A 14,006-nucleotide genomic window follows, 5' to 3' on the forward strand; every position below is an offset into this window, starting at 1 on the left:
TGTCGTTGTCGAGAGATGTCCGACTCGGGGTCGAGCTGCGGAGACGAAGATGTCCGACTCGGGGTCGGATTGCTGGATCAAGGGGCAGCCGACTCGGGGTCGGGCTACGGAGACGAAGATGTCCGACTCGGGGTCGGATTGCTGGATCAAGGGGCAGCCGACTCGGGGTCGGGCTGCGGAGACGAAGATGTCCGACTCGGGGTCGGATTGCTGGATCAAGGGGCTGCCGTAGTCTTTCTGGGCGCGCGTGCCGGTCACGTGGGGCATGGTGGCTAAGTTCCTCCGTAACAGTAGCCCCCCACTTCCGAGCCTGGAACCAGAAGGGGAACGGGTGAAGGGAGTGATGCTTCGTGATTGCCGCCATCCCTCGGAGAGGCGCGCGCGCTTCGAGCTCCCCGCCTTCTTTATGGCGTATGGCGGTTGTTGCTGACCTGGCAGTCTGAGGATTTCGGCGGACATCCCTCCTTAATGGCGTCGATTCGCCTTTGGGGCGCGAGCGACCCTTTGGCAGCCAGGCGTCCTCTGGCGTCACCGAGGCGTCACCCACCTTTCCGCCTATTTAACCGGGGGCTCTCCTCCGTCCGCCTTTCTCTTTACAGACATCTTCGAGTTTCTCCTTTGCGCTGTCGTCATTGCCGTCGAACTGTTCGCTTGCTCCTCCTTTGACGCTTTCGGAGCCGTTCTTCCTTCTCTTCCGGTGAGTTGCCCCATTCTTCAATTTGAGGCTCTCCATACTTTCTCCTTTTGTATTAGGGTACTCCAGTCGTTCCGGTCCTTTTCCCCTTCTTGACCCCGTCCTGACCGTAGATTCATTGGCCATTAGGGATGGGCGAAGTGAGAGCAGACCGCATTAAGTCGGAGCTGGTCGCTGAAGACCTAGATAGGTTCGTGGCTCGATACCACCTTCCCGAGGCCTGCAATGTTACGCTCCCGGGGCCTGAGGAGAGGATGTCCCATCCTCCTCCAGGGAAGGTCGCCATCAATGAGGGCATTCTTCAGGCTGGGTTTCGCTTTCCCCCCTCGGACTTAGTTGTGCAGGTGCTTCGGGGTTTAAGAGTGGCGCCGACGCAACTGGTGCCGAACTCATGGCGCGCCCTGACGGCCTTCCAGGTTCTCTGCCGCATGCACGAGGTTCCCACCACCCTGAATGTCTTTTGGGAATGCTACGGCCTGAGCGGCCACCCCCAGGACAAAGGGTGGTGGTGCTTTGCGGCGCGGCGAGGGTGCGGCCTCGTCAAGGAGGCTCCTTCCTCCATTCACGGCTGGAAGGAGCGTTTCTTTTTCGTTGACGCAGATCCCTCTTGGGGAATCAGGGCTACCTGGGAGACGCCGATGAAGTCCCCGATTGGCCTATCGAGGTTGTCGAGGGAGGAATCCGATGGCGTCGCCGTTTTGAAGGGGTTGGTTGCCGAGGGCCGGCTCCCCCCGGTGGCTTGCCTTATTTCCGAGGATACCTTGGTGAACGTTGGTCTGAGCTCGGTCCCCACTGACCGTGAGCCCGCCACCATTCCTTTTTTTAGCTCTTTTCTCCTCTTTCGTCTCGTTCTTTCCTTCAGTTTCTCAACCTCCGACCACCTCGTCCTTTTTGCAGAGATCGACGACGTCATGCAGTCGGACAAGGCAACGGCTGTTGGTAGGACGTCCCTACTGGAAGCAGTCCGGAGGAAGAAACGAGCTCCTCCGAGCGGGGCCCCACCGGCGAAGAAGTCCCGCCGGCAGGCGACTCCGACTCCGACAGACGGGTCCGGACCCACCGATCAGGGGGACGCCGCGGGCGCGGACCGGGAGTTGACGCTGTATCAGCCCTCCGACGCCGAGACTACCGTTTCTCCGGAGGCATCACCCGGGCGTGCCCGAGATGGACGGGTCGGACGTGATCGGTCCCCAGCCCAGCCTTCAACTCGGTCGGCTCCGGATGATACGAGGAGGGACGCGCCGAGGCTCCGGCCGAGCGGGACCCTGTCAATTCCAGGGGCGGTCCCCGCCCCGAGCATGGTCAGCATGACTCTTCCCCATGCGATGGGTAAGGGTAAGGCTGCAGAACCACCGTCCGACTCCGGGGAGAAGTCGGGGTCGGCCTTCACTTTCGCCGGCGCCCGAAGCCTCATCGAGACGGTACTGCTGGAGAAGGACCGCAGGCAGGTCCGGGAGATGAGGGTCCCTGACGTTGGGGCTGCCAGCTGCGTCTGTCTCATGTCGGTGAGTGTTCTTTCGGTCGCTTTCATCATTTATAGGCTCTGTTGATCCCTGCCTGACGCCCCCGTTTTTCCTATCTCTTAGCTCGCCCAGTACATGATCCGCCTGGAGGAGTGCTACGAGGAACAGGCGAGGCTTCTGGCGAGGGCCGAGAGCCAACTGAAGGCAGTAGAGGAGGGAGGTCAGGCTGCGGCGGGGAGGACGACCAGGGACCTCGAGATGAGGCTCCGGGTGGCCGAAGAGCGGGCACTCGGCTTCGTCACCCTCGAGAAGCAACTGTTGGAGGCTCAAGAGCAACTCAAGGTTGCCTCGGGTCTCGAGGGCGAGATCAAGAAGGCGGAGGAGCGGGCCGAGAAGCAATCCCGGAAGGCTGCCGACTACCGGGAGAGGTGGGAGAAGGCCCAGCGGTCAGCCGACAACGCCCGCAACCGAACCCGGTCTCTTGAAGCCAAGCTGGGCGAATTGGAGTCGGCCTTGGAGAAGTCCCGCGCGAGCGACCGGGAGCTTCATTCGCGCCTGGAGGAGGCTGAGGCTGCTCGCATTGCTGCCGAGGCGAAGCACAAGGAGGCTCAGGCTGATCTGCTGAGGGTCTCCTCCGAGGCGGACGACCGGATTGTGGCGAAGGTCTTGGAGGCGAAGGCTCAGATTATGGAGCGGGCAGAGGCGGCGCTGGCCGAGAAGAGTGCGGAGATCGGGCGTCAGGCGATACAGGCTTATCGTCAGTCCGTCGAGTTCACCCGTGATATGTCGGAGGCGGTACAGGCCTATCGTCAGTCTGACGAGTTCGTCCGTGACATGTCGGACGCGGGGTCCGACTCCTTTGTCTTAGGCTTCGAGGAAGGCCTGGCAAGGGTGTCGGCTAAGTACCCCGAAATTGACCTGAGTGGGATCTCCCTTCTCGACTCCCCTCCGGCGCCATTGCCTGCTGCTTCTCCAACCGTCTCCCTACCCCCTGCGGACGTGGCCGGCGTTCCCGACCCGGGGGTTCCTCCAAGCTGACCTTCTGTATTTTCGTTCTTTTCTTTGTGTGTTGGCGTTTTGCCAAGTTGTATGGGTCTCGGCCCTGAAACAATGAAAGTTAATGCAAATAGAGTTTCTTCATTTTACTTTCGTCCTTCTTCTTTTTAACTCTTGGTAGCGTCTCGCTGACTCCCGACTCTTGAAATTCTTCTGGCGCTAGGCCAGGTATCTGAGGGTTAGGCCTCAGGAAATTCTTCCGGCGCTAAGCCAGGCATCCGAGGGTTAGGCCTCAGGAACTTCTTCCGGTGCTAAGCCAGGCATCCGAGGGTTAGGCCTCAGGAACTTCTTCCGGCGCTAAGCCAGGCATCCGAGGGTTTGGCTTCAAGAACTTCTTCCGGCGCTAAGCCAGGCATCCGAGGGTTAGGCCTCAGGAACTTCTTCCGGCGCTAAGCCAGGCATCCGAGGGTTAGGCCTCAGGAACTTCTTCCGGCGCTAAGCCAGGCATCCGAGGGTTAGGCCTCAGGAACTTCTTCCGGCGCTAAGCCAGGCATCCGAGGGTTAGGCCTCAGGAACTTCTTCCGGCGCTAAGCCAGGCATCCGAGGGCTAGGCCTCAGGAAATTCCGCTCGTTGGTCGGCCAAGGCTGGCGCAAGCCGAGGCGACCGGTCGGAGCTTCAGGCTAGTCTGCTCCCGGGATGATCATCGGGTTAGCCTGGCATCCGAGGGCCGTGCCTCGGGAGATTCCGCTCGTTGGTCGGCCAAGGCTGGCGCAAGCCGAGGCGACCGGTCGGGGCTTCAGGCTAGTCTGCTCCCGGGATGATCATCGGATTAGCCTGGCATCTGAGGGTTGTCAGGCCTCAGGAAATTCCGCTCGTTGGTCGGCCAAGGCTGGCGCAAGCCGAGGCGACCGGTCGGGGCTTCAGGCTAGTCTGCTCCCGGGATGATCATCGGGTTAGCCTGGCATCCGAGGGCCGAGCCTCGGGAGATTCCGCTCGTTGGTCGGCCAAGGCTGGCGCAAGCCGAGGCGACCGGTCGGGGCTTCAGGCTAGTCTGCTCCCGGGATGATCATCGGGTTAGCCTGGCATCCGAGGGCCGTGCCTCGGAAGATTCCGCTCGTTGGTCGGCCAAGGCTGGCGCAAGCCGAGGCGACCGGTCGGGGCTTCAGGCTAGTCTGCTCCCGGGATGATCATCGGGTTAGCCTGGCATCCGAGGGCCGAGCCTCGGGAAATTCCGCTCGCTGGTCGTGCGCCTGTCGCTTGCCGCCCGACGGGATTTCTCCGTGGCCAGCTGCGATCGTGTTTCTCCTCCTCTCCAAGCGTCGCCTGGGGAACACCAGATGGGCATTAAATGCTAATTGAGGGGTTACCTGGGAAATCGGATCGCCAGTTGCTGCTTGCGAGGAGTGTCAGTTAAGCGGCCGCGATACGCGCGTTCTTCGAGGCGGATGCGGCTTGGGCGCGAGCGGAGATATGTGGACCTAGGGGTACAGGCCACCCGGAGTGTCCTGCACAAAGAATGCGATTAAGGAGAATAACGCTTAGGAAATCGCGGGGAGATACGCCTCGAGAGCCGGATCGGCTCCGGATTCAATGCGCCCGCATTTATTGGAGCCACCCGCAGCGGAACGACCGGGGGGCCGCAGTTTGGCTATAAATATAGGTGCAGGTGCGATGGAGCCTGCCAAGCCGGAGCTGTTCAGGTTGCCATGGATCGTGGGCCTCCTCTCCGGCGCATGGTTGAGAGACCCCTACCGAAGGAATGGGAGACGCGCCCTTCGCGACTTCCGCCAACTAGCCGTTTCATCTGGGATCAACAAGGAGGTTCTCCCCGGCGGAACTCCGCTCTAGGCGTTTCATCCGGGATCACGTCTCCCCTCCTTGAAGTTCGGCCTCCCGATTGAGCTCCGCACCAGGCGCTTGATCCGGGACCGCGCCTCCATATGCTCTTCTCCCATGTATTCCTTCTCTCCCCTAACACTGGGGAGGACCGGAATATCCCTTGGAGGTGGCGTTCCCCTGGAGGCAGCGGGAGCTTCGTCTGCGGCGGCTCCTCGTCTTTTTCGTGAGGCGTGGATGGCGCCTCTGGGTAGGAGCAGTGTGGACTTCTCCTTCGTCCAGTTCTTCTTCATCCGCGCCGGCTCTTCGTCTTCTTCGTGAGACGCCGATGGCGCCTCCGGTTGGAAGCACCCACTCCCGGCGGGATTGCAGCCGCTTCGGATGGAGGTTTCGGGATCCCAGATCTTCAGCTCCTCGGAGTCTCCACCTCTTCTTTACTTTCTTTACGCCCTAATTCCCCTCTGGGAATTCCTTGTAATCACACGAGCACGCCATTGTAACCAGAAATTATTGAAATGAAAAGTGTTATACATTTTTGAACTGTCTTTCTGGCATTGTCGTTCTACTGGTAATACATCCGCAGGTTAGCGGAATTCCAGCTCCTTGGAATTTCTCGACCATCTAGGGCCTCCAACTGGTAGGAGCCAGGTCGGTTTACCCAGCGAACCCTATACGGGCCTTCCCAATTTGGCGCTAGCTTCCCACCTTCCGCAGGTTGAGATGCTTTAGCTCGTCTTAGCACCAGATCTCCGATTCTGAAAAGCTTCGGTCGGACCTTGGAGTTGTAATATCGGGCCACCCTCCGCTGATACATCGCCATCCGAACCTGCGCCATTTCCCTTACTTCTTCCAAGAGATCCAGGTTCCCTCGGAGTTGCTCCGAATTGGCCTCGGGTCGGTGCGCGGCCACCCGAGGTGAGGGGAGTCCGAGCTCCACGGGGACAATGGCTTCCGTGCCATAGGTTAGGCTGAAAGGCGTCTCCCCGGTAGGGGTCCGATGCGTGGTCCGATACGCCCAAAGGACATTCTCGAGTTCTTCGACCCAAGCTTGTCCCGTCCGACCGATCCGCGCTTTGATTCCTTGGAGGATTGTCCGATTTGTGACCTCGGCCTCGCCGTTGGTTTGGGGATGCGACACAGATGTGAACCGATGCTCGATCCCAAACTCCTCGCAGAAGTCACGGAAATGCTTGTTGTCGAACTGTCGACCATTATCCGAGATGAGGACCCGAGGTACCCCAAATCGGACAATAATGTTCTTCTTCACGAACTTCCGGACTTGCGCCTCCGTGATAGTGGCCAGCGGCTCTGCCTCCACCCACTTGGTGAAGTAGTCGATTGCAACAATCAAAAATTTCCGCTGAGCTGAAGCGACGGGGAATGGTCCGAGGATATCCATTCCCCACTGGGCGAAGGGCCAGGGTGCAGTGATTGGTGCCAAGGGGACAGAAGGGACTCTCTGGACGTTGGCGTGGCGCTGGCAGGCATCGCATTTCCGTACATGATCCTTTGAGTCCTCCAACAAGGTAGGCCAATAATAGCCTTGCCTCATGATCTTGTGCGCCAAGGACCTAGCCCCCAAGTGTGATCCGCAAACGCCTTCATGGACTTCGCCGAGGACGTAGGTCGCTTCCGAGGGGCGGAGGCACTTTAAGAGGGGGGCGGTGAACGAGGTCCGATACAGCCTCCCTTCATAGAGTACGTAGTGGGCGGACTTCATAACAAGTCGCCGAGCTTGATCTTCGTCTTCAGGGAGGATCCCTTCGGCGAGGTAGGCGACAAGCGGGTCCATCCAAGACGGCTCCGGATCAATCGCCATCACCGCTCCAGCCTCGCCGATGCTCGGGGCATCCAGGGTCTCCAGGTAGATCGCCCTCGACAAGTTGTGCGCGTCTGCGCTCACTAAGCGGGACAACCTGTCGGCCCTGGCATTTTCACTTCTTGGGACCTGCTGGATGTCGACACTGCCGAGGTCGGGAATGAGTGCTTGCACCTTCCGGACGTAATTCTGCATGGTCGGGTTCCGGGCTTCGAACTCCCCACGGACCTGCCCGACCACCAGCTGGGAGTCGGTGAAGACCTTCAGGCGCCGGATGCCGAGCTCCTTGGTGAGTTTGAGTCCCGTGACTAGGGCCTCGTACTCCGCCTCGTTGTTGGTCACTGGAAATCCGAACCTCAAGGCATACTCGGCTATCACTCCATCTGGACTGGTAAGGACCAGCCCGGCCCCTCCACCTTCGGGGTTCGACGACCCATCGATGTGAAGCGTCCAAATCGGGAGGTCGAAGCTGGGTGTTTCCGGCGACCTAGGTTCCGCCTCCTGCACCGTGCACTCAGCGAGGAGATCCGCGAGCGCCTGGGCCTTGATGGCGGGTCGGGGCTGGTAGCGGATGTCGAACTCACCAAGTTCTATTGCCCACTTCACCAGCCGTCCCGCATTCTCTGGATTACTGAGGATCTGCCGCAGCGGTTGATCGGTCAAGAGGGTGACAGAATGGGCCTGGAAATAGGGGCGAAGCCTCCTGGTCGCGGTCAGCAGCGCGAAGGCGATCTTTTCAGCCTTCGTATACCGCGTCTCGGCATCCCGTAGGACCCGGCTGATGTAGTACACAGGCTTCTGGAGCTTTGCCTCTTTCCGAACCAGTACCGCACTGACTGCGGTTGGGGAGACCGCCAGATAGAGGTAGAGCATCTCCCCTTCTTGCGGCTTGGACAACAGGGGAGGAGACGCCAAGTATTCCTTGAGCTGGTCGAATGCTGCTTGACATTCGGCCGTCCAGAGGAAGTCTTTCGGGCGTTTCAACATCTTGAAGAAACGTTGGCAGCGTTCGGCCGATTTTGCCACAAATCATCCGAGCGCGGCGACCCTCCCAGCGAGCTCCCGAACCTCCTTCACTTTGGTCGGAGGGGACATATCTTGGATGGCCTTGATTTTGTCCGGGTTGGCTTCGATCCCCCGCTGGTTGACAATGAAACCGAGGAACCTCCCGGCCGAAGCGCCAAAGGCGCACTTCGCTGGGTTCAGCTTCATGTGAAACTTCCGCAAGGTGGCGAAAGTCTCCTCCAGATCCGCGATGTGCTGGTCTGCATGGCGGCTCTTCACCAGCATATCGTCCACGTACACCTCCATGTTCCGGCCGATTTGCTCTTTGAAGATTTTGTTGACGAGGCGTTGGTAAGTGGCGCCAGCATTCTTCAGACCGAAGGGCATTACCTTGTAACAGTACAGCCCCCGGTCTGTTATAAAGGCAGTTTTCTCCTCGTCCTGTGGAGCCATCATTATCTGGTTGTAGCCGGAGAAGGCGTCCATGAAAGACAGCAGCTGATATCCGGAAGTCACGTCGACCAGTTGGTCTATCCGCGGAAGCGGAAAGCTATCCTTGGGGCATGCCTTGTTCAGGTCGGTGTAGTCGACGCACATCCTCCACTTTCCGCTCGCCTTCCGGACAAGTACGACATTTGCCAGCCATTCGGGGTAGCTGACCTCCCTTATGAATCCTGCCTCCAAGAGTTTGTCTACCTCCTGGTCGACCACTCGGATCCGATCCGGGGCACAGTGTCTCTTCTTCTGTTTTACCGGTCGGTGGGTCGGGTCGACGTTGAGGGCGTGAGAAATGACCTCCGGGTCAATCCCAGGTACATCGGCCGCCGACCAGGCAAACACATCGACATTGGCTCGGAGGAATTCCACCAACCGGGCCCGAGCTCCCAGGTCGAGATTGGCGCCGACCCGGATCGTCCTGTCCGGGCGACCTTCCTCGAGGGGAACTTCGATCACACCCTCGGCCGGCTCCCCGTGCCGCAAGGCCACCTCGTCTCTGGCGTCGAGGGACTCGACGCTTAAGGCTTCTACGGGCTTCTTCCCTTTGAGAGTTGCTAGAAAACATTGCCTTGCGGTCGGTTGGTCACCTCGGACCTCTCCAATCCCGGCCGCCGTGGGGAACCGCATGAGCAAGTGGTACGTAGAGACCACCGCGCGAAGGGCGTTCAGTCCGGGTCGTCCGAGGATAGCGTTGTAGGCCGAGGGAACACGGACGACCAAGAACCCGAGCCGCACCGTGGCTTCTGCGGGTGCAACGCCCGCAGTCACAGGCAGCTCAACGACACCTTCGGCCGAGATAGCGTCACCAGTGAATCCTATGAGGGGGGTGGATGTTTTGTGCAACAATTGTCTGGACAAGCTCATCTTTTGGAAGGCCTCGTAAAACAAAATATCAACTGAGCTTCCACTATCCACAAGAACACGCCTTACATCATAGTTTGCCATAGTGAGGGAGATCACCATGGCGTCATCGTGGGGGTCTGAACCCCCTTTACATCTTCATCACAAAAAGTGATTACATTACCGACCCTCTGCCTCTTCGCGACGGCTGTCCCTGACGCTTCAGTCGAGCCCCCTGCGTTCCTCTCGGGCCGGGGGCAGCCCCCAGTGATAGTGTGGATCACGCCCGCGACGGGTCGATTCTGCTCCCGAGGCTCCTGAGGGGCCGGATCGGCCGGACGCGGGTCTGCGGGGGGACGTCGGTCATTCACATATCGACCGAGACGCCCTCGGCGGATGAGAGCCTCGATCTCGTACCGAAGCTGGAAGCAGTCTTCGGTGTCGTGGCCGTGGTCCCGGTGGTACTCACAGTACGCCCGAGAGGGCCTCCTCCCAGGAATCTTCTTCATCTGTCTCGGGACCGGGAGGTCCTCCCGCCCCTTGATTTCCATGAGGATCTGGGCCCGGGGAGTCAGGAGAGGAGTGTACCGGTTGAAACGTCGGGGCGGAGAACGAGGGCGTAGGGCGCCGTGGTTCCTCGCTGGCGACAGGCTCCTGCGCCGACGTTGAGGCGTCGGGCTCCTCCTCTGGCGTGCCTCTTTTCGCCTTTTCTTCCCGAGCTTTGGAGGGATCTCGGCGGCCTCCTTGCTCCGGTGGGCGGCCGCCTCCTCGGCGTCCGCATACTGGTTCGCCCGGGACAACAGCTCCGGGAAGCTCCGCGGCAGGCGTTTGTCCAGGGAGAAGGTGAGTCTGCCCTTTCGGAAGCCACGCTTCAGGGCTGAAAGAGCCACTTCCTGGCTCAGGTTCCAGACTTCCAGCGTAGCCTTGTTGAAGCGGGTAAGATAATCCCGCAAACTTTCTCCCTCGTTTTGCCGGACATCAAAGAGGGAGTCGGAGACCAGTCGCCGCCGGCTACTGACGGCGAAATGGGTGATGAAGAGGCGAGTAAACTGGTCGAAGGACTGGATTGAGTTAGCCTCCAAGCCGGCGAACCACGCCCTTGCCGGGCCACGGAGGGTCGCCGGGAAGGCCTTGCAGAGGAGAGGATCTGATGCTCCGTGGAGGAGCATAAGGGTCCTGAAACTCTCGACGTGATCCCGCGGGTCCGCCGCCCCGTCATAGGGCTCGATCGCCGGCATTTTAAACCCCGGCGGATTCGGGGTCCGCAGGATCCTCGAGGCAAGCGCCGGCTGGGAGGAGATCTCCAAGTCGGCGAAGGAATCTTTGGAGTGGCCCTTCAGGACCTGGAGTTGTCGGTGGAGATCGTCCACCCGCCGGTCCAGGGAGCGCGACCGATGGGTGGGAGACAAGGAGCACCGAGAGGGGGACCGACTGGAGCGCGGGTTCCTTGAGGACTGGGGGGTCTGGGAACGCGCCCGGGCCCGCCTCTCGTACCCCGCGCAGCTCCGATGGGAAGGTCCCGGCAGAATGGACCGTGCTCGAGAATCTTCCTCGCGCCGGCGCTCCTCCCCATGGGAGAGGAAGGAGCGCGGGTTGAGGAGGACAGGTGAGCGCTCAGGGAGCGGCGGCTCCTGGGCCCGCTGCGGCGCCCGAGACATCACACCCTGCAGGTTCTGCACTGCCTCCGCGAGGGTGCGAACCTGCTGGGCTAACTGGTCGAACTGAGCGGCTTCGACCATCTGAATGGGAGGTGGAACGGTGGAGTGTTGCTGAGAATGTGTTGGAGACGCAGCGGCCTCCCGGCCAGAGGCGCGAGAGGCCCCGCGACCGGAGGCATTGGAAGCTCCACGACCACCTCGCCGTGCCATTACGATCGCTCTGAGATTCGGGCCCCTCCTTCTAGCGCCAAATGTTGCTGGTGGTCCAAACCGAGAACGATTGGCACAGCGGTGTGAACGGGGTTCCGTTTGGGTTGCCTTGGTTGGTGTTGATTGCGCTCCACTTTCCACCGGGAAACCTGCAAGCAAGCCTCGCACCACCACTGGGGTAGTGGGGGCCCTCCGACGATCAAGTCAGAGGAGATTGGAGGAGAAGGAAAGATAATAGTAGCAAGTAGGAGAATGCTCTGGAAGTTCTTGCTTACCCCCCCTTCTCCCCCCAGCCGCATATATACCAGGCTGGGGGATCTTTCAGGGGGGTTCGTCATCGTGGGGCACGATGGAGCTGCCACTGACACGGCCGTTACAGGGCGTCGTGGGGCAGCGCTGGGTACGGCCGCGACAGGGCGTAGTGGAGCTCCGCCTTGTACGGCTGTTACAGGGGATCGTGGAGCAGCGCCAGATACAACCGTTGCAGGGAGTAGTGGAGCAGGAGGTTGCGGCGTGCCTCTGGGGAATAGCCTGTCGTTGTCGAGAGATGTCCGACTCGGGGTCGGGCTGCGGAGACGAAGATGTCCGACTCGGGGTCGGATTGCTGGATCAAGGGGCAGCCGACTCGGGGTCGGGCTGCGGAGACGAAGATGTCCGACTCGGGGTCGGATTGCTGGATCAAGGGGCAGCCGACTCGGGGTCGGGCTGCGGAGACGAAGATGTCCGACTCGGGGTCGGATTGCTGGATCAAGGGGCTGCCGTAGTCTTCCTGGGCGCGCGTGCCGGTCACGTGGGGCATGGTGGCTAAGTTCCTCCGTAACAATATATATATGTATATACATATATATATATATACATATACATATGTATTTATATATGTATATGTGTGTGTATATATATATATGTATATGTGCGTGTGCATATATATATACGCATATATATACATATACATATATATATATATACACATATATATACATATACATATCTATATATATACACATATATATACATATATATATATGTATAGATTAAAATTTTAAAAAATAGCAGTTAGGTAGAAATAAATAAAACTTATGATTATTTAATATCTTGTCTCTCTTGGCTTCTATGCTTGAGCTGGATAATAAGAAAGAGAAGATTAAAAAAATAATGATAATGAAATATTTTTATCTAAAGTTGCTTTACCTTTTGCATAATTATTTTTTTTGCTGCTAAGGCGGATGGATCATACCAAACTTGTACGGATGCACCCAATAAAATCAAAAATAAAATACCTCAGAGTACCGAGGGCAACTCATACATGATCTTTTTGGAGTAGGTCTGCGCATATTATTAAAAATATGATTGATTTTTACTATATATTTTTTCAATAAAAATTTAGGGTAAGAAATTATTGCCGAGGATGTTTCTGCAGGTGTCTTCTTACAAAAAAAAAAAGTTCAGTACTCACATGTTTTTTTTTTGGAGTTGATAGGACAGATTGGAAAAATTTGCCGAAAAAGGGCCAATACGAGAACTTTGGCATAAATTGGCTAATTGCGGCTCATCCGATTGAATAATTTTTGTCATCTTGAAATTGACATTGTTAGTGCTAAATTTTGTCAACAATATTACAAATTTTCTAAATAATAGAAGGAAGAGCGAATCTATTGGATCTTACATCTGTTGTAAGATTCAGAGCTGGAACACCAATTAGTTGTTGAGCCAATGTACCGAATATAATAAAGTTTGCAACACCAATTTCATCCATAATGATTACATTCAATTGGTACCTTCAAAACCTTTGAAAGATAATTGTTACTTTAATTTGATACCATGAGTATAATTTTTTTTGACAAAAAAGAGGCAAAGAAGAGAAAATGCTATAATTTTACCATGGCATTAGAGGCTAATCATTTTTCCCGCATTAGCTACACCAAAAATTATCACTATTAATTTTCGCTGCACTTCAATGGCTATAGCTTTTAAAGTTGCTTTACACATAAATTTTATCTCCTATGAAAAATGTTCTTTAAAATGCACGTTTTTTTTAGAAAGTTATTGTTACAACACGATAACACCGAAATCAAATTACCTGATATTCAAAATATTAATCACTATTGTAATAGCAAGAAAGATGATGCTAGAGAATAATGATGAAAACCATATTTATTTTTTTTTATCATACATGAAATTCATTCGGATTTAATTTCAGCAAATCTTTAATTTTTTTTTCTATTGGTGGTTGCTTCTTGCTAAGGATCCAGAATAATTTATTGTTCCTATACTGTAAATGTAATCGAACTCATCGATGTTTGCAGATTGTGCATTAATTTGTGTGTATGCTCGGATGATAATATATAATGTCATTATCAGCTGAATTTGATTAACAAATATTTTGAACAGTGACCTGTCTGGGTACTCAACAATTTCTCGAATTTGTACGTCCATATAATACTTTGATGTAGAGGATATAGATAAACATGGTTTCCCTAAATTTTTTAAAAAGATTGCATTTTGTAAGAAAGTAAATATGTAGGATAAATAATTTTTTTGGAAATAATAGAAGAAAATTGCATCTATATGTGTTAATGATCATGCTAACAAAAATGATTATAACTAAATTTTTTCTTCTTATAAATAATATTTTTATTAAAATCCTCAGTCAATTTGCCCCAAAGTGTGACTGATAACTTTTGCATAAGTTTAGTCAAACTATATGTTTTGAAATATTACGGTAGTGCAAAGTAAGAGCAAATTAGCAAAAAACATGTTTTAGATCTTATCTTGTTAAACCTAATCAACAAACGATATAAATTAATCCTTCTTTATTGTTGTCCAAGTAGGTCGCTTGGCTCCATACACCCCCGAAGGAAGATAGACTTAAAGTTAGCAATCTATTTGGCAATCCTTATTGTGATCGGACTATGAGCCATTATAAGGTTTGAGAGTCTAATGATCATAGAGAATAATATACCTCTCTCTCTCTCTCTCTCTCTCTCTC

The 14,006-nt window shown here is 55.5% G+C and overlaps 1 protein-coding gene across 1 annotated transcript; it reads left to right on the plus strand.

Annotated features, from left to right (window-relative positions):
• The first annotated feature begins 819 nt into the window (after positions 1 to 819).
• LOC149767807 (uncharacterized) lies at positions 820 to 13,335 on the plus strand. The gene is made up of 3 exons (XM_089930391.1): positions 820 to 2,199; positions 2,281 to 2,952; positions 13,324 to 13,335. The coding sequence occupies exons 1-3, from the start codon at positions 826 to 828 to the stop codon at positions 13,333 to 13,335; spliced, it is 2,058 nt and encodes a 685-aa protein (XP_089786517.1). The 5' UTR covers positions 820 to 825.
• Positions 13,336 to 14,006: the final 671 nt, after the last annotated feature.

Source organism: Phoenix dactylifera, chromosome 4, assembly GCF_051530095.1.
Source record: "Phoenix dactylifera cultivar Ajwa chromosome 4, Ajwa_hap1_PhDact_Kaust_v1.1, whole genome shotgun sequence".
NCBI classification, from domain to species: Eukaryota; Viridiplantae; Streptophyta; class Magnoliopsida; order Arecales; family Arecaceae; genus Phoenix; species Phoenix dactylifera.

Excerpts from the sequence above, each read along its gene's own strand:
- LOC149767807 (XM_089930391.1), top strand. The coding sequence starts at position 826 with ATGGGCGAAGTGAGAGCAGACCGCATTAAGTCGGAGCTGGTCGCTGAA. Across the intron at positions 2,200-2,280 it reads GCTGCGTCTGTCTCATGTCG|CTCGCCCAGTACATGATCCG; the intron begins GTGAGTGTTCTT and ends CCTATCTCTTAG.